Source organism: Rhinopithecus roxellana, chromosome 7, assembly GCF_007565055.1.
Source record: "Rhinopithecus roxellana isolate Shanxi Qingling chromosome 7, ASM756505v1, whole genome shotgun sequence".
NCBI classification, from domain to species: Eukaryota; Metazoa; Chordata; class Mammalia; order Primates; family Cercopithecidae; genus Rhinopithecus; species Rhinopithecus roxellana.
Window position 1 is genome coordinate 59,484,994 of NC_044555.1, and position 18,118 is coordinate 59,503,111.

At 40.6% G+C, this 18,118-nt stretch overlaps 1 protein-coding gene across 6 annotated transcripts in view; it reads left to right on the forward strand.

Annotated features, from left to right (window-relative positions):
* F8 (coagulation factor VIII) overlaps window positions 1-18,118 on the forward strand; it is a 224,087-nt gene that overhangs the window by 21,537 nt on the left and 184,432 nt on the right. For all 6 annotated transcript variants that reach the window (XR_004058312.1, XR_004058313.1, XM_010352837.2 and 3 more), the window contains exons 2-3: window positions 12,473-12,594; window positions 14,983-15,105. Coding sequence is in view for 4 of the 6 variants with exons in the window: in XM_010352828.2 (XP_010351130.1) it covers window positions 12,473-12,594; window positions 14,983-15,105 (245 nt within the window). In the remaining 2 variants the exon portion in view is untranslated. The remainder of the gene's footprint in view (window positions 1-12,472; window positions 12,595-14,982; window positions 15,106-18,118) is intronic.

Sequence of the window (18,118 nt, forward strand, 5' to 3'; positions counted from 1 at the left end):
GTGGTGGTATTGTAGTGGGAGGGAAAGCGTTCTATAGTCCTATGGATTAGGTTTCAGTCTTTGGGTGAGCCTGTGCCCCTGAACTATGCCCTTCACCAGTGCTTCTCTGATTTCCCAAACCCCCGTAGGTTGTACAAGATAGCTAGAGGGGGAATGGAGTTGGATATTTCCTTTTCCCTAAGTAGGTTAGGCTCTGATATAAGAGCAGAATGTGTTGGCATATTTCAAATGGTTACTTCTCCCTTGTTCCTGCCAGAAACACAGGGATTTTTCTTCAATATTTATTACGAGGACCTGGTAGAGCTCCTAGAAGTAAAACTCACAACAGCATGGGAACCCATCTATTACTGGGTCCCCTGAGAGTTTTTTTTTTCAGTCCATAGCAGCTGGTTTAGTTGTTGAATAGGTAATACACTTCCATGGTTTAAAAACAGAAAAACATACAGAAGGTGTCTAGTGATAAGCTCTTCCAGCACCTGTTCCTGTTGTTATATTGTCAGACCCCAAAATATAACCACTGTTAGGGATTCCCTGTGCATTTTTCTAGAGTTTTTTTCTTTCTTTCTTTTCTTTTTTTTTAAATTATACTTTAAGCTCTAGGGTACATGTGCACAACGTGCAGGTTTGTTATGTATGTATACATGTGCCATGTTGGTGTGCTGCACCCATTAACTCGTCATTTACATTAGGTATATCTCCTAATGCTATCCCTCCCCCCTCCCCCCACCCCACAACAGGCCCCGGCGTGTGATGTTTCCCTTCCTGTGTCCAAGTGATCCCATTGTTCAATTCCCGCCTATGACTGAGAACATGTGGTGTTTGGTTTTCTGTCCTTGTGATAGTTTGCTGAGAATGATGGTTTCCAGCTGCATCCATCTCCCTACAAAGGACATGAACTCATCTTTTTTTATGGCTGCATAGTATTCCATGGTGTATATGTGCCACATTTTCTTAATCCAGTCTATCATTGATGGACATTTGGGCTGGTTCCAAATATTTGCTATTGTGAATAGTGCCACAATAAACATACGTGTGCATGTGTTTTTATAGCAGCATGATTTATAATCCTTTGGGTATATACCCAGTAATGGGATGGCTGGGTCAAATGGTATTTCTAGTTCTAGATCCTTGAGGAATCGCCACACTGTCTTCCACAATGCTTGAACTAGTTTACAGTCCCACCAACAGTGTAAAAGCGTTCCTATTTCTCCACATCCTCTCCAGCACCTGTTGTTTCCTGACTTTTTAATGATTGCCATTCTAACTGGTGTGAGATGGTATCTCATTGTGGTTTTGATTTGCATTTCTCTAATGACCAGTGATGTGAGCATTTTTTCATGTGTCTGTTGGCTGCATAAATGTCTTCTTTTGAGAAGTGTCTGTTCATATCCTTTGCCCACTTTTTGATGGGGTTGTTTTTTTCTTGTAAATTTATTTGAGTTCTTTGTAGGTTCTGCATATTAGCCCTTTGTCAGATGAGTAGATTGCAAAAATTTTCTCCCATTCTGTAGGTTGCCTGTTCACTCTGATGGTAGTTTCTTTTGCTGTGCAGAAACTCTTTAGTTTAATTAGATCCCATTTGTCAATTTTGGCTTTTGTTGCCATTGCTTTTGGTGTTTTAGACATGAAGTCCTTGCCTATGCCTATGTCCTGAATGGTATATTGCCTAGGTTTTCTTCTAGGGTTTTTATAGTTTTAGGTCTAACATTTAAGTCTCTAATCCATCTTGAATTAATTTTTGTATAAGGTGTAAAAAAGGGATCCAATTTCAGCTGTCTACATATGACTAGCCAGTTTTCCCAGCACCATTTGTTAAATAGGGAATCCTTTCCCCATTTCTTGTTTTTGTCAGGTTTGTCAAAGATCAGATGGTTGTAGATGTGTGGTATTATTTCTGAGGGCTCTGTTCTGTTCCATTGGTCTATAGCTCTGTTTTGGTTACTGTAGCCTTGTAGTATTGTTTGAAGTCAGGTAGCATGATGCCTCCAGCTTTGTTCTTTTGGATTAGGATTGTCTTGGCAATGTAGGCTCTTTTTTGGTTCCATATGAACTTTAAAGTAGTGTTTTCCAATTCTGTGAAGAAAGTCATTGGTAGCTTAATGGGGATGGCATTGAATCTATAAATTACCTTAGACAGTATGGCCATTTTCATGATATTGATTCTTCCTATTCATGAGCATGGAATGTTCTTCCATTTGTTTGTGTCCTCTTTTATTTCACTGAGCAGTGGTTTGTAGTTCTCCTTGAAGAGGTCCTTCACATCCCTTGTAAGTTGGATTCCTAGGTATTTTATTCTATGTGAAGCAATTGGGAATGGGAGTTCACTCATGATTTGGCTCTCTGTTTGTCTGTTATTGGTGCATAAGAATGCTTGTGATTTTTGCACATTAATTTTGTATCCTGAGACTTTGCTGAAGTTGCTTATCAGATTAAAGAGATTTTGGACTGAGACGATTGTAAATATACAATCATGTCATCTGCAAACAGGGACAATTTGACTTCCTCTTTTCCTAATTGAATACTCTTCATTTCTTTCTCCTGCCTGATTGCCCTGGGCAGAACTTTCAACACTATGTTGAATAGGAGTGGTGAGAGTGGGCATCCCTGTCTTGTGCCAGTTTTCAAAGGGAATGCTTCCAGTTTTTGCCCATTCAGTATGATATTAGCTGTGGGTTTGTCATAAATAGCTCTTATTATTTTGAGGTATGTTCCATCAATACCGAATTTATTGAGCGTTTTTAGCATGAAGGGCTGTTGAATTTTGTCAAAAGCCTTTTCTGCATCTATTGAGATGATCATGTGGTTCTTGACTTTGGTTCTGTTTATATGCTGGATTACGTTTATTGATTTGCGAATGTTGAACCAGCCTTGCATCCCAGGGATGAAGCCCACTTGATCATGGTGGATAAGCTTTTTGATGTGCTGCTGAATCCGGTTTGCCAGTATTTTATTGAGGATTTTTGCATCGATGTTCATCAGGGATATTGGTCTAAAATTCTCTTTTTTTGTTGTGTCTCTGCCAGGCTTTGGTATCAGGATGATGTTGGCCTCATAAAATGAGTTAGGGAGGATTCCTTCTTTTTCTATTGATTGGAATAGTTTCAGAAGGAATGGTACCAGCTCCTCCTTGTACCTCTGGTAGAAGTCGGCTGTGAATCTGTCTGGTCCTGGACTTTTTTTGGTTGGTAGACTATTAATTATTGCCTCAATTTCAAAGCCTGTTATTGGTCTATTCAGGGATTCAACTTCTTCCTGGTTTAGTCTTGGGAGAGTTTAAGTGTCCAGGAATTTATCCGTTTCTTCTAGGTTTTCTAGTTTATTTGCGTAGACGTTTTTATAGTATTCTCTGATGGTAGTTTGTATTTCTGTGGGGTTGGTGGTGATATCCCCTTTATCATTTTTTATTGCGTCTATTTGATTCTTCTCTCTTTTCTTCTTTATTAGTCTTGCTAGGGGTCTATCAATTTTGTTGATCTTTTCAAAAAACCAGCTCCTGGATTCATTGATATTTTGAAGAGTTTTTTGTGTCTCTATCTCCTTCAGTTCTGCTCTGATCTTAGTTATTTCTTGCCTTCTGCTAGCTTTTGAATGTGTTTGCTCTTGCTTCCCTAGTTCTTTTAATTGTGACGTTAGGGTGTCCGTTTTAGATCTTTCCTGCTTTCTCTTGTGGGCGTTTAGTGCTGTAAATTTCCGTCTATACACTGCTTTAAGTGTGTCCCAGAGATTCTGGTATGTTGTATCTCTGTTCTCCATGGTTTCAAAGAACATCTTTATTTCTGCCTTCATTTTGTTATGTACCCAGTAGTCATTCAGGAGCAGGTTGTTCAGTTTCCATGTAGTTGAGTGGTTTTGAGGGAGTTTTTAAATCCTGAGTTCTAGTTTGATTGCACTGTGGCCTGAGAGACAGGTTGTTATAATTTCTGTTCTTGTACATTTGCTGAGGAGTGCTTTACTTCCAACTATGTGGTCAATTTTGGAATAAGTGCGATGTGGTGCTGAGAAGAATGTATGTTCTGTTGATTTGGGGTGGAGAGTTCTGTATATGTCTATTAGGTCCGCTTGGTGCAGAGCTGAGTTCAATTTCTGGATATCCTTTTTAACATTCTGTCTCGTTGATCTGTCTAATGTTAACAGTGGGGTGTTAAAGTCTCCCATTATTATTGTGTGGGAGTCTAAGTCGCTTTGTAAGTCTCTAAGGACTTGCTTTATGAATCTGGGTGCTCCTGTATTGGGTGCATATATATTTAGGATAGTTAGCCTCTTCCTGTTGAATTGATCCCTTTACCATTATGTAATGTCCTTCTTTGTCTCTTTTGATCTTTGTTGGTTTAAAGTCTGTTTTATCAGAGACTAGGATTGCAACCCCTGCCTTTTTTTGTTTTCCATTTGCTTGGTAGATCTTCCTCTATCCCTTGAGCCTATGTGTGTCTCTGCATGTGAGATGGGTCTCCTGAATACAGCACACTGATGGGTCTTGATTCTTTATCCAATTTGCCAGTCTTTGTCTTTTAATTGGAGCATTTAGCCCATTTACTTTTAAGTTTAATATTGTTATGTGTGAATTTGATCCCATCATTATGATGTTAGCTGGTTATTTTGCTTGTTAGTTGATGCAGTTTCTTCCTAGCATCGGTTACTGAAGCTTGTGCATTTGTCATGTAGTTCTCATGCTATGGTTTTCAGCTCTATCAGGTCATTTAAGGACTTCTCTACATTGGTTATTCTAGTTAGTCATTTAATCTTTTTTCAAGGTTTTTAGCTTCTTTGCGATGGGTTTGAACTTCCTCCTTTAGCTCAGAGAAGTTTGATTGTCTGAAGCCTTCTTCTCTCAACTGGTCAAAGTCATTCTCCATCCAGCTTTGTTCTGTTGCTGGCGAGGAGCGGCATTCCTTTGGAGGGACAGAGGCACTCTGATTTTTAGAATTTTGAGCTTTTCTGCACTGCTTTTTCCCTATCTTTGTGGTTTTATCTGCCTTTGGTCTTTGATGATGGTGATGTACAGATGGGGTTTTGGTTGGATGTCCTTTCTGTTTGTTAGTTTTCCTTCTAACAGTCAGAACCCTCAGCTGCAGGTGTGTTGGAGTTTGTTGGAGGTCCACTCCAGACCCTGTTTGCCTGGGTATCAGTGGAGGCTGCAGAAGAGTGAATATTGCTGAACAGCAATTGTTGCTGCCTGATCGTTCCTCTGGAAGCTTCGTCTCAGAGGGGTATCCGGCCATTTGAGGTGTGTTGTATCCGTCTGCCCCTAGTTGGGGGTCTCTCCCAGTTAGGCTACTCAGGGGTCAGGGACCCACTTGAGCAGGCAGTCTGTCTGTTCTCAGATCTCAAACTGTGTGCTGGGAGAACCACTACTCTATTCAAAGCTGTCAGACAGGGACATTTACATCTGCAGAAGTTTCTGCTGCCTTTTGTTTGGCTATGTCCTGTCCCCAGAGATGGAGTCTACAGAGGCAGGCAGGCCTCCTTGAGCTGTGGTGGGCTCCACCCAGATCGAGCTTCCAGGCCGCTTTGTTTACCTACTTAAGCCTCAGCAATGGCGGGCACCCCTCTCCCAACCTCCCTGCTGCCTTGCCGTTAGATCTCAGACTGCTGTGCTAGCAATGAGGGAGGCTCCATGGGCATGGGACCCTCCAAGCCAGGCGCAGGATATAATCTCCTGGTGTGCCATTTGCTAAGACCCTTGGAAAAGCGCAGTATTAGGGTGGGAGTGACCCGATTTTCCAGGTGCTGTGTGTCACGGTTTCCCTTGGCTAGGAAAGGGAATTCCCTTCCCCCTTGCGGTTGCTGGGTGAGGCTATGCCTTGCCCTGCTTCGGCTCTCGCTCGTTGGACTGCACCCACTGTCCTGCACCCACTGTCCGACACACCCCAGTGAGATGAACCTGGTACCTCAGTTGGAAATGCAGAAATCGCCTGTCTTCTGTGTTGCTCACATTGGGAACTGTAGCCGGGAGCTGTTCCTATTTGGCCATCTTGGAACCTTTTCTTTCTTTCTTTCTTTTTTTTAAATGGATTCTCGCTCTGTCACCCAGGCTGGAGTGCAGTTGTGTGATCTCAGCTCACTACAACCTCTGCCTCCCAGGCTCAAGCGATTCTCCTGCCTCAACCTCCCAAATAGCTGAGATTATAGACAGATGCCACCACTCCCGACTAATTTTTGTACTTTTGGTGGAGACAGGGTATCACCATGTTGGCCAGGCTGGTCTCGAACTCCTGACCTCAAGTGATTGAGCTGCCTCCCAAAGTGCTGGGATTATAGGCATGAGCCACCATGCCCGCCCGCCTCCCCAGTGGAATTTTAAACTCTCAGACTTGTCCACACTGAGCTTGCAGCAATTTGTCAATTACAGTTCAGGTTTTCCTACCCTGATGCTGGTTCCCATGGAAGTTTCTGTGCTTAGGTTTTGGCTTCAGTAAGTTGTGATTCTCTGTATTCACCTGTCTTTCCAATGTGTGAGGGCAGCAGATTGACCTGTGACCTCACTTCTCTGGCTTATCTGAAGAAGAGTTGTTGATTTTTCAGTTTATTCAGCTTTTTACTTGTTAAGACGGAGTAGCACCTTCTAAGCTCCTTACATGCCAGACTGGAAACCAGAAGTCTGATTGTCTACTTTTTAAGTATGTTGCCTTTTCAAAATTAAAAATTACACCAATCTTTCTCAAACTTTTCCAAAAAATGTAAGAGGGAATATCTCTCAACTCATTCTATGAGGTCAGCACTACCCTGATCCCAAAGCCAGACAGAGACATTATGAGAAAACAAAAACAAAAACAAACAAACAAAAACTACAGGCCAGTATCTCTTATCATGCAAAAATCCTCAACAAAATACTAGCAAACCAAGTCCAGGAGCATATTAAAAGGATTATGCAGCATGACTACATGGGATTTACTCCTGGAATGCAAGGATGTTTTAATATACAAAAATCAGTCAATGTGATACACCACATTAACAGAATGAGGGACAAAATGTGATTATCTCAATTGATGCTGAAAAATCTTTTGACAAAATTCAATACCCTTTCATGATGATAACACTCAACAAACTAGGAATAAAAGGAAACTATATCAACATAGTATGAACCATATGTGAAAAACCCACAGCGAACATCATACTCAATGGTGAAAACCTGAAAGCTTTTCCTCTAAGATCAGGAATAAGACAAGGATGACCCCTTTCACCACTTCTACTCAACATAGTGCTGGAAGTCCTAGTCAGAGCAATTAGGGAAGAAAAAGAAATAAAATACATCCAAACTGGAAAGGAAGAAGCAAAATTATCTCTGTTCACAGATGATGTAATATTTTTTGTAGAAAACCCTAACAATCACACACACAGGCACAAACACACACACACACACACACACATACCACTGTTAGAACTAGTCAATCAGTTCAACAGAGTAGCAGGATACAAAGTCAACACAAAAAAATAAATTGTGGCTGGGCATGGTGGCTCACACCTGTAATCCTGCACTTTGGGAGGTCAAGGCAGGAAGTTTGTTTGAGGCCAAGAGTTGGAGATCAGCCTGGGCAACATAGCAAGACCCTGTCTCAAAAAATTAAAAAAAAGATTAGCCAGAAGTGGTGGTGCAAGCCTGTAGTCCCAGTTGCTTGGGAGGCTAAGGTGGGAGGATCACTTGAGCTCAAGAGTTCAAGGCTGCAGTAAAGCTATGATTGTGCCACTGCACTCCAGTGACAGACCATGACCCTCTATCCTAAAAAAAGTAAATAAAAATTTAAAACATCAGTTGCATTTATATGCACCAAAAATGAACACTTTAAAGGAAATTAAGGAAATAATTCCACCTACAATAGCATATAAAAGAATAAAATACTTAGGAATTAACCTAACCAAGGAGGTGAAACACTTGTGCAATGAAAACAACAAAATATTCCTGAAGGAAATTAAAGGAAACATAAATGAATTGAAAGACATCCTATGTTAATGGATTGGAAGACAATATTGTTAAGGTGTCAATATTGTTAAGATGTCAATTTATAGATTTAATGCAATCACTATCAAAATTCCTGTGACATTTCTTGCAGAAATAGAAAAACTCATGCAAAAATTCATATAGAATCTCAAGGGGCCAGGCATAGTGGTTCACGCCTGTAATCCTAGCACTTTCAGAGGCCGAGGTGGGTGGATCACGAGGTCAGGAGATCGAAACCATCCTGGCTAACACGGTGAAACCCTGTCTCTACTAAAAACACAAAAAATTAGCTGGGCGTGGTGGTGGGAGGAGGCTGAGGCAGGAGAATGGCGTGAACCCAGGAGGTGGAGCTTGCAGTAAGCCGAGATCACACCATTGCACTCCAACCTGGGCGACAGAGCAAGACTCTGTCTCAAAAAAAAAAAAAAAAAAAAAAAAAACTCAAGGGACACTGAATAGCCAAAATAACTCTAAAAAGAACAAAGTTAAAGGACTCATATTTCTTGATTTCAAAACTTACTACAAAGCTACAGTAATCAAAACAGTGTGGTACTGGCATAAAGATAGACATATAGACCAATGGAATAGAATAAGGAGTCCAGAAATAAGCCCTTTTGTATATGGCCAAATGATCTTCTACAAGGGTGCCAAGACCATTCAATAGGAAAACAATAGTCTTCAACAAACAGTGCTGGGAAAACTGGTTATCTACATGAAAAAGAATGAAGTTGAACCCTTATCTAACACCATATAAAAATTAACTCAAAATGGATCCATTACCTAAATGTAAGACCTAACATTATAAAACTCTCAGGAGAAGACATAGGGCAAAACTTTGTGACATTGGATTTGGCAATGACTGTTTGGATATGACACCAAAGGCATAGGCAATGAAAGAAAAACACAAATTGGACTTCATGAAAAAATTTTAAATTTGTTCATCAAAAGACACCATCAGCAGAGTTAAAAGACAACCCATAGAATGGGAGAAAATCTTTGCAAATCATATAAGAGATTACTATCCAGAATATATGGAGAACTCCTAAAACTCAACAAGAAAGCAGACAACCTGATTTAAAAATGGGCAAAGGACTTGAGTAAGCATTCCTCCAAAGAAGATATACAAATGGCCAATAAGTACATGAAAAGATGCTCAACATCACCAATCATTAGAGAAATATAAATCAAAACTACAAAGAGATACCGCCTCACACCCATTAGGATGGCTACTATCAAAACTAAAACAGAAAATAATGAGTGTTGGTGAGGATGTGGAGAAATTGGAACCCTTGTGCACTGTTGGGAATGTAAAAATGGTACAGCTGCTGTGGAAAACAATAGGGCAGTTTCTCAAAAAATTAAACAGTATTACCATATGATCCAGCAACTCAACTTCTGGCTATATATGCAAAAGAACTGAAATGGGGTCTTAAAGAGATATTTATACATCAATTTTATTAGGGTTCTTCAATGAAACAGATCCAAGAGTGTGTGTGTGGATGTGTAGGTGTGTGGGTATGTGTGTGTGTGTGTGTGTGTGTGTATGGTAAAAATACAGGGTTCGAGTCAGAAGGCAGAACCAAGAATGCTTATGTCCAAGGGCAGAAGATAGATGTCCCAGTTCAAACAGGGAAAGTGAATTTGCCCTTCCTCTGTCTTTTTGTTCTATTCAGGCCCTCAGTGGAATGGATAATGCCCACCCACATTGGTGAGAGTGATCTTCTTTACAAATTCAAATGCTACTCTCTTCTGGAAACATCGTTACAGACATACCTAGAAATACTGTTTTACCATGTATCTGAGCATGTCTTAGCCCAGTCAAGTTGACAGATAAAATTAACCATCATATCCATGTTCATAAGCAGCATTATTCACAATAGCTAAATGTGGAAGTACTGCAAGTGTCTATTGACAGATGAATGGATAATCTAAATGTGGTATATACACACAAAGCATTACGAAAGAAGGAAATTCTGACACATGCTACGACATAGATGAACCTTGAGTATATTATGCTAAGTGAAATAAGCCAGTCACAAAAAGACAAATGCTGTATGATTCCACTTATACTGGGTACTTAGAGTAGTCACAATCATACAGAAAGTAGAATGGTAGATGCCAGAGACTGGGGGAGGTGAGAGTTATTATTTAATGTTTATACAGTTTCAGTTTGCAACATATAATTAATTTTGGAGGTGGATGGGAGAATATTACACATGTTTTCTTTTTTGAGATGGGATCTCACTCTGTTGCCCAGGCTGGAGTGCAGTTTTGCGATCATAGCTCACTGCAGCCTCAACCATCTGAGCTCAAGTGATCCTCCCACCACAGGCGCCAAAGTAGCTAAGACCACAGGTCCACACCACCACGCCTGGCTAATTATTATTATTTGTAGAGGCCAGGTATTGCTATGTTGCCCAGGCTGGTGTTGAACTCCTGGGCTGAAGTAATCCTTCTGCCCTGGCCTCCCAAAGTACTGGGATTACAGGTGTGTGCCACCACACCTGGCCAGAATATTTAATACTACTGAACTGTACATTTAAATATGGTTAGGCTGGGCGTGGTGCCTCACGCCTATAATCCCAGCACTTTGGGAGGCCAAAGAGGGTGAATTGCTTGAGCCCAGGAGTTTGACACCATCCTGGGCAACATGGTGAAACCCTGTCTCTACAAAAAAATTAGCTAGGCATGGTGGCGCACGCCTGTAGTCCCAGCTACGCTGGCGGCTGAGGCGGGAGGATCGCTCGAACTTGGGAGGCGGATCTCGCCACTGCACTCCAGCCTGAGCGACCGAGTGAGAACCTGTCAAAAAAAAAAAAAAAAAAAAAAAGATTAAGATAGTAAATTGTATGTGTATTTTACCACGATTATTAAAACTGAAATCCCCATAGGTCACTGATTTACCAATTTAGCCATTTTCACCATTTTTAGATTCTATTTTCCTTCTCTATCTCAGCATTCTGACTAAAGGAAAAGCAAACTTTCTTACAAGAATGAATGATTCTCCAGTGTGGCTGCTCCTGAAAGGAACAATGAGACTTTTGTTATTTCACCACAAGATTGAGAAAGAAATAAACAAGTGATAAATGCCCAGACCCCTTCTTACTCATTTCACATCCTGATGATCTGAGGCATGGTATGGCTTTTATTCCAAGCATGTGAATACTTACAATCAGAAACTCCCTCTCCTTTCCCTCACTTTATCATTATTGCCGTCATTTATGACAATGGAGGGAGTGTCTTGCTGGATGATATTTGGGGTTCTTTCTTCAGTAGTCCGCCATAGTGAGCATTTATTTGTGCTGTTCTCCATCTTTCACATCTACCACTTTTCAAAAGCCCCTGAGAGTCAATAAGACACGAGACTCAAAACAACTGCTTCACATCTAAGTGTATGTCTTTAAAAATCTCTCCTTTTCCATATTTATGTCTGACGTGTTTTGTTATGGCACAGTGGCATGTAGTATGTGGTTCATAAGTGAATCAATGTACATCTGTGGAGGGCGAATGCTCAATTTTAGATCTACACATGAAAGCTTTTTTTCCAGGGCAGGAGCCTTGCTTTCTCCGACTAAGCCTTAATTACCCAAATGCCCGTGTGTTGTGCCTTTGGCTTGTTGAAATGATACCAATTGGTAAAATCTGATGGGAGATAGAAGTTAGATGTCCAGAAGCATAAAAGTCAGGAAGAGAGACTCTTTATGGCATAGAGAAAGCTGCAGAACTGCTCCATGGTGTGCAAAACTCATCAGCACATGAAATTAGTGAGTGGAGATAGTCACCTTCAACCACTTTGTAATTTCTACCAATTCACTTGGGGCCAGTGTCCCTTATTCACCAAGATTCACATTGGTCCTTTTGATTATTTGGCCTGAGGAGGCCCCCGACATGCTAAACTGTCACTCAGGGAGAGAGGAAAAGTTGGGAACCAGCTTTCACTTAATACGGCTTTGACAATGGAGGCAAATAATAGCATTTTGGGAACATTTATATAAGTAATTATATAATTTCTGATTCAGTAGCTGGTTCATGAATAAATGAGTAATTGGGAGTATCTGAGTGGAGACAAGAATGAGCATTAACGTAGAACTGATTCTGAATTACAGCTCCTGGCACTAGTAGGTTTCAATATACATAGTCTGCTGAAAGGTAATTCTCTCTGTGATATTCCTGGTATCCCTAAGGAGGGAAGTATAATTTTAGGTACATACTGACAAAATTTGAATACAGGGTACTTAGATGAAAGTTATAGCCTGTTTTAGAGATGAAATTGAAGGATGCAGTAGCTATTGCTTTGGCAAAGGATTTTTGGCTGATGCAGTGTATGGTTACTGATTTTATGATTCTTATCACATGACACCTAATGTGTCAGTTGACTTGTGAAAACAGTGTTTCAGTTTAATGGATGTTAGGGATTTATATACAACTTCAAATTTACCTCCTTGTTAATAGTAGAAAAGAGTAGTATGGAAGCATTACTTCCAGCTGCTTTTTGAAGCGTCCACCAAAATGAACAACTTTTTCCTTTCTTCACAGATTTCCTCCTAGAGTGCCAAGATCTTTTCCATTCAACACCTCAGTCATGTACAAAAAGACTGTGTTTGTAGAATTCACGGATCACCTTTTCAACATCGCTAAGCCAAGGCCACCCTGGATGGGTAATAAAAACAATGTTGAATGCTAATTATGAAATTGGGTATCTTATTTTCTATCACAGATTCCCCAATCTTGAGGTTGCAGTTAAAAAGTGCAGCTGCCAAAGAGAATGTTTCCCTAACTGCTACCTATAGGGAAATACACTGACTGCATTTTCTGTCTTTTTGCTGGGCCATCTTCCTCTGCTTGGTCTATGCCAACTGCTTACCTCTAATTAGATGTCAAATAAAATATGTAACAACATGTTATGATAGGACATTTTCTGTCCTAGAATTGTTGCTGAGAATTACAGGTGGGAAGTATCCCCTTATTCTAAAGAGAGGTATCAGCCTGTCGATTTAGAACTTGTTCGGGTAATAGTCCAAAATTGGTTCTGCAACCCTTAGTCCCTGACTCACCTCCAACCTTGTATTTAAAAAAAGGCTAGGAACTTATGAAAAACTTTAGATTTGAATATTTCTTTGGAGAGCCTCTTTGGTGTTTTATGTGTTGCTTACCCCATGGGGGATGGGAAGCCTGTCCCTCATGTCAAGTTATAATCAAGGAGACCTCGGGAGAACCACTCAGAAGACTGGACAAGGTACCTATGGAACTTGCGAGACACTGACTACTGCCTGGTTTTTATCTGGACAAATTTTCAAGGTCAGAGGCCAAAAGGACTTCTGATGGAATAGCAGGGGGAGTGGGCTGTAGTGGGAGCTAACTGCACTACCACTGTTAGGTGTAAGGCCAGGAAGGTCACTGAATAGGACTTGTCTTACAGAGACTCTGCCTGAGAGGTCTTCCTGCCAGGGTTAGATAACCCCAACAGAAAAAGCCTGTGTGGGTTGTACTACCAGAAGCAGAATCTGAGAGGAGAGACACAAATGACCAGCAGGAGAAGGTATATCCCATGCTAAGATCAGGTACAGTGGGGTGTCTCCATGTTGGCAGGGAGAGGTCTCCAAAGAACTCATAAGATCCCTAAGAAAGAAAGGCAGAATTTTGGTATGTGTGACAACCAGGGAGTACTAATGCCACATTATCACTGCTCCTTCCAAGAAAGAGTTTGTTATTGTGCCTTTTTTTTTTTTTACCTCCCCCCACCCTCCGTCCCGCCGTCCTTTCCACTTGCTCCTACCATGGAGGGTCCAGAGGCAGAAAGGTGAGTTGGGGCAGAAGGTGGGAAAGCAGCGAAGCTGCCAAAAAAAATTACCTTTACATATTGCAAATTTCTGGGGCTGTCAGAACGTAGCTGCAGAAGGAAGGGGACTTGCAATTGCAGAAGACATCAAAAATTTGGTATTAGACTGGACTGGACTTGTTAGAACCTAAAAGTGATACTGTTGGTTAATATCTGAAGGTTACTGGAAAAGATTTGGGATCAGCCAAAGTGCAGGAAAAGGGAGATCTCACATAATGTAATTAAAAACAGTGGTCTAAGAAAAATAAGGCTATTTTATGTTTTTATCCACTAAATCCAGTTCATTCAATACACTGTTTATAGGCATTTTATATTTAGTGTATTCATAAAGTGGAGCTCTTAATTTTCCTCTTGATTTTCTGTCATGGCCTTACTAACAACCCAGTTGCACAAGGCAAAATCATAGGAGTTTTCTTTGACTACTCTCTCTTTTTTTCTATCTCCAGCATCATATTTATGAGCAAGTCCTGTTGACTGTTACTCCAAAACAAGTTCCAAGTCTTCTTATTTCACTTCTTGTAAAATCCAAATTCATCCAAATTCCTGTGGCCTGCAAGGTCCTACATGTTATGTTTCCTTTTTGACCATATTTTCTGTTACTCCCCTGCTGATTCACTGTGCTTCAGCCACATTTTACTCAACTAGACCAAGCTTATTTCTGCCTCTGGACTTTTGCATTTGTTTTATCTGCTTTCAATGCTCTTCCACTAAATCTTTGAAAATCTTACTTCTTTTTCATTAGTCAGATCTCTACTCAAATGTCACCTCCTCAGAGATGCCCTTCCTGACTACTGCACTGAAAGTATCCTCTACCTCCTGCCTCATAATTTTCTAGCAGACCACTATCTTTTATAATATTTATAACAACTTGAATTTTTCTTTTTCATTTTTTTATATGATTAATATCTTGAGAATATGATCTCCATGATCTGTCCTGTTTGCTACTGCACCTCCAGTGCATAAGACAGTTCCTAGAATATAGTAGGAACTCTAGTTGAATGAATGAATGAATGAATTGAATGATTGCCAGAAATCTTTCCTCAGAGCAACCATAAGGTTAGGCTGATGTTGGCAAGCAAATACTACCTTTTATCAATAATTACAGGGGCATGCTTCTCCACTGTGACTTTGACTTTAACTTTTGTGATAACAGGTTTCCTGGAGTACTATCCCCAAGTGACCTTTGCTGGACATCTCATTCTTACAGGTCTGCTGGGTCCTACCATCCAGGCTGAGGTTTATGACACAGTGGTCATTACGCTTAAGAACATGGCTTCCCATCCTGTCAGTCTTCATGCTGTTGGTGTATCCTACTGGAAAGCTTCTGAGGGTGAGTTAAATACCCTCCTATCGTCCTGTCATTCTAGGAATAGAACAGTGAAATGTGTTCGCTTTGTAATGGTGGCACACCTGGAGTTGGAGCCATTCTCTTAAATACAAACTTACTGAAAAATAATAGTAACAACAATAATGACTAATATGTATTGAGTTGAAGGTTGTACAGCTAGTAATCGGGATTCAAACCTAGCCCCATCTAACTCCAGAACTTATACTTGGAACCACTGTGCTACAGTGCAAGCATTCATATAAATAATGTTGAATTTGGTTCATGTAACTGAAAAGTTCCATGGAGTCAGTCAAGTATGGCTGGATCCAAGGATTCAAGGGATGCTCTCAGCATTGTGACCATTTTTCTCCCACCATCTCAGCTGGGCTGTCCTTTTTGTTTTCATTCTAAGGCAGGCTTTTCTAATATGATGGCAAAGATAGCCACTGGGAGCTCAAGGCTTACCTCATTCTTACAGATTGTGATCCAGGAGTGGGAAGGAAGCCTCTATCCCAGTATTTCTTGATGTTGAGTGGTATGGAAGAGTTAGAAAGCAGGAGGCAGCATCAGTCTCACCCAGTCCAATGACAATGGCCAGGATGATGGAGTTCTTCAGCACTCTCTTGAGAAAGGGTTCTGGTAGAAGGCGCTGAAAACCATCATTCTCAGCAAACTATCGCAAGAACAGAAAACCAAACACCGCATGTTCTCACTCATAGGCGGGAATTGAACAATGAGAACACTTGGACACAGGAAGGGGAACATGACGCACTGGGGACTGTGGTGGGGTGGGGGGAGGGATAGCATTAGGAGATACAACTAATGTAAATGACAAGTTAATGGGTGTAGCACACCAACATGACACATGTATACATATGTAACAAACTGAGAGACCTAGTGGTCTCCACACCAAGGACATACTGTTTTACGAAGCCCAGTAGAGTTGTAGTGTTAGTTATTTGAGAGGTAGTTAAAGTTAATTTGCTTGTAGGGCATCTTGATTTGAGACAGACAACTATATTTTCCACCTCTATGAAAATATCTCCCTGAATTTCCAAATCTCCAAAATTTCTGCTTTACCTGGGTCAGACAGACCTCTTTGATACAAATGAACATGGTCTGGAGATTGATGTGGGCAAGCTAGAGTGCAAAAAGTGGGCAAAGGATATGAACAGACACTTCTCAAAAGAAGACATTTATGCAGCCAACAGACACATGAAAAAATGCTCATCATCATTGGTCATCAGAGAAATGCAAATCAAAACCACAATGAGATACCATCTCACACCAGTTAGAATGGCAATCATTAAAAAGTCAGGAAACAACAGGTGCCGGAGAGGATGTGGAGAAATAGGAACGCTTTTACACTGTTGGTGGGACTGTAAACTAGTTCAAGCATTGTGGAAGACAGTGTGGCAATTCCTCAAGGATCTAGAACTAGAAATACCGTTTGACCCAGCCATCCCATTACTGGGTATATACCCAAAGGATTATAAATCATGCTGCTATAAAAACACATGCACACGTATGTTTATTACAGCACTCTTCACAATAGCAAAGACTTGGAACCAAATTCTTTCAACTCTTTTAAGGTCCTAACTGAACATTATGTGTGTTTCTTAACATTTGCTAGATTATAAATATCTCAAGATAGGGAAATTCGTCTTATTTATTGCTGTGTCCTTAGCATATAACATACTGCCTACCCTATAGTGGATACTCAATGCAAGAATGAGGGTGCAGTGGGCACCAGTCACTTTTTCTTCCTAAAATTAAACATTTCTCACCTGTGTACCCCCTCAGAATTGCTTTTCTGAATGTACTTCAAACAGAACCTGCCATTTTCTTAAAGCCCATGCCTCCCTGACTATAGCAATTGATCTAGGGGTGAGCAGTTGACACTGGTATCCCACCTCCTTGGCCACAGTTGATCGGTCCAGAGATGGGCACCTTACCCAAATTAGGCCAATGAGAGTACCTCCGCCAGCATTTTGAAATTTGTGAGAAAAAGGACCTACTATTACCAGGTAATCCTATACTTAGTGGATGGAGCCCAAATATATAATAAAATCAAAATTCTACCACTTCTTGTATATCTTGTGGGCCATGGATCTTATAGGAGTCTTAAGGGGGTGTTGGTCTTGTCCTTTTCATAGTTGCAGGCATGGTGCAAAGGCAGGACAACCTACCTTTATCTGCTCCTTCTATACTACTGACCCTACCCTAAACATGTAGGTGTATAATCAGAGACAGGAAGCCATGGCAAATCTGGAGGGTCTGGACTTGGCTATATCTTAAAGAGTTACATATAATCGTGGTTCAACATTGGTGAAATTTTCCAAAAATTGGTGGAGGAAAGAGTGGCCAATGCAATTTTATCTTTTTCTTTTCTGCTGACATCAGGGAGAGAGATAAGAACTTTTAAAATCATAATTATGGGGAAATAATATTTTAAAATCTAGCTCAAGTTAAACCCATCAGAAAAGGTAACACCTTTCAGGACCCCCAAATGGCCACATCTTATCCAATGAGGGGACACCAGCCATAGAGTCTATACTGCACACTTCAAATGGTAGCCACGAGCTATCAGACACTTGAAATGTGGTGAGTCCTACTTGAGACATACTGTAAAATACACACCAGATTTCAAGGCTAAGTACAAAAAAGACGAAAAATATCTCATTCACTGTTTATAAATACGAGTTGAAATGCTTCTATTTGGATATACTAGGTTAAATGAAATACATTATTAAAATAATTTCACCTATTTCTTTTTACTTTTCTTGATGTGACTACCAGAAAATTTAAAATTACATATGTGGTTTGCATTATATTTCTATTGAACAGCACTCATCTGTACATTTCCAGTGAAATGTTTAGCATATGTTGAAGTTACTGCTCCTGATGCAGTGGCTCATCTCAGATATGGCCAAGTTCTTCTGTCCAAGGAAAACTAGGTTCAACCCATTCCTGGAGAGAAAGAGACTCAAATCTTTCTGAGCTGGGCCACTTACCT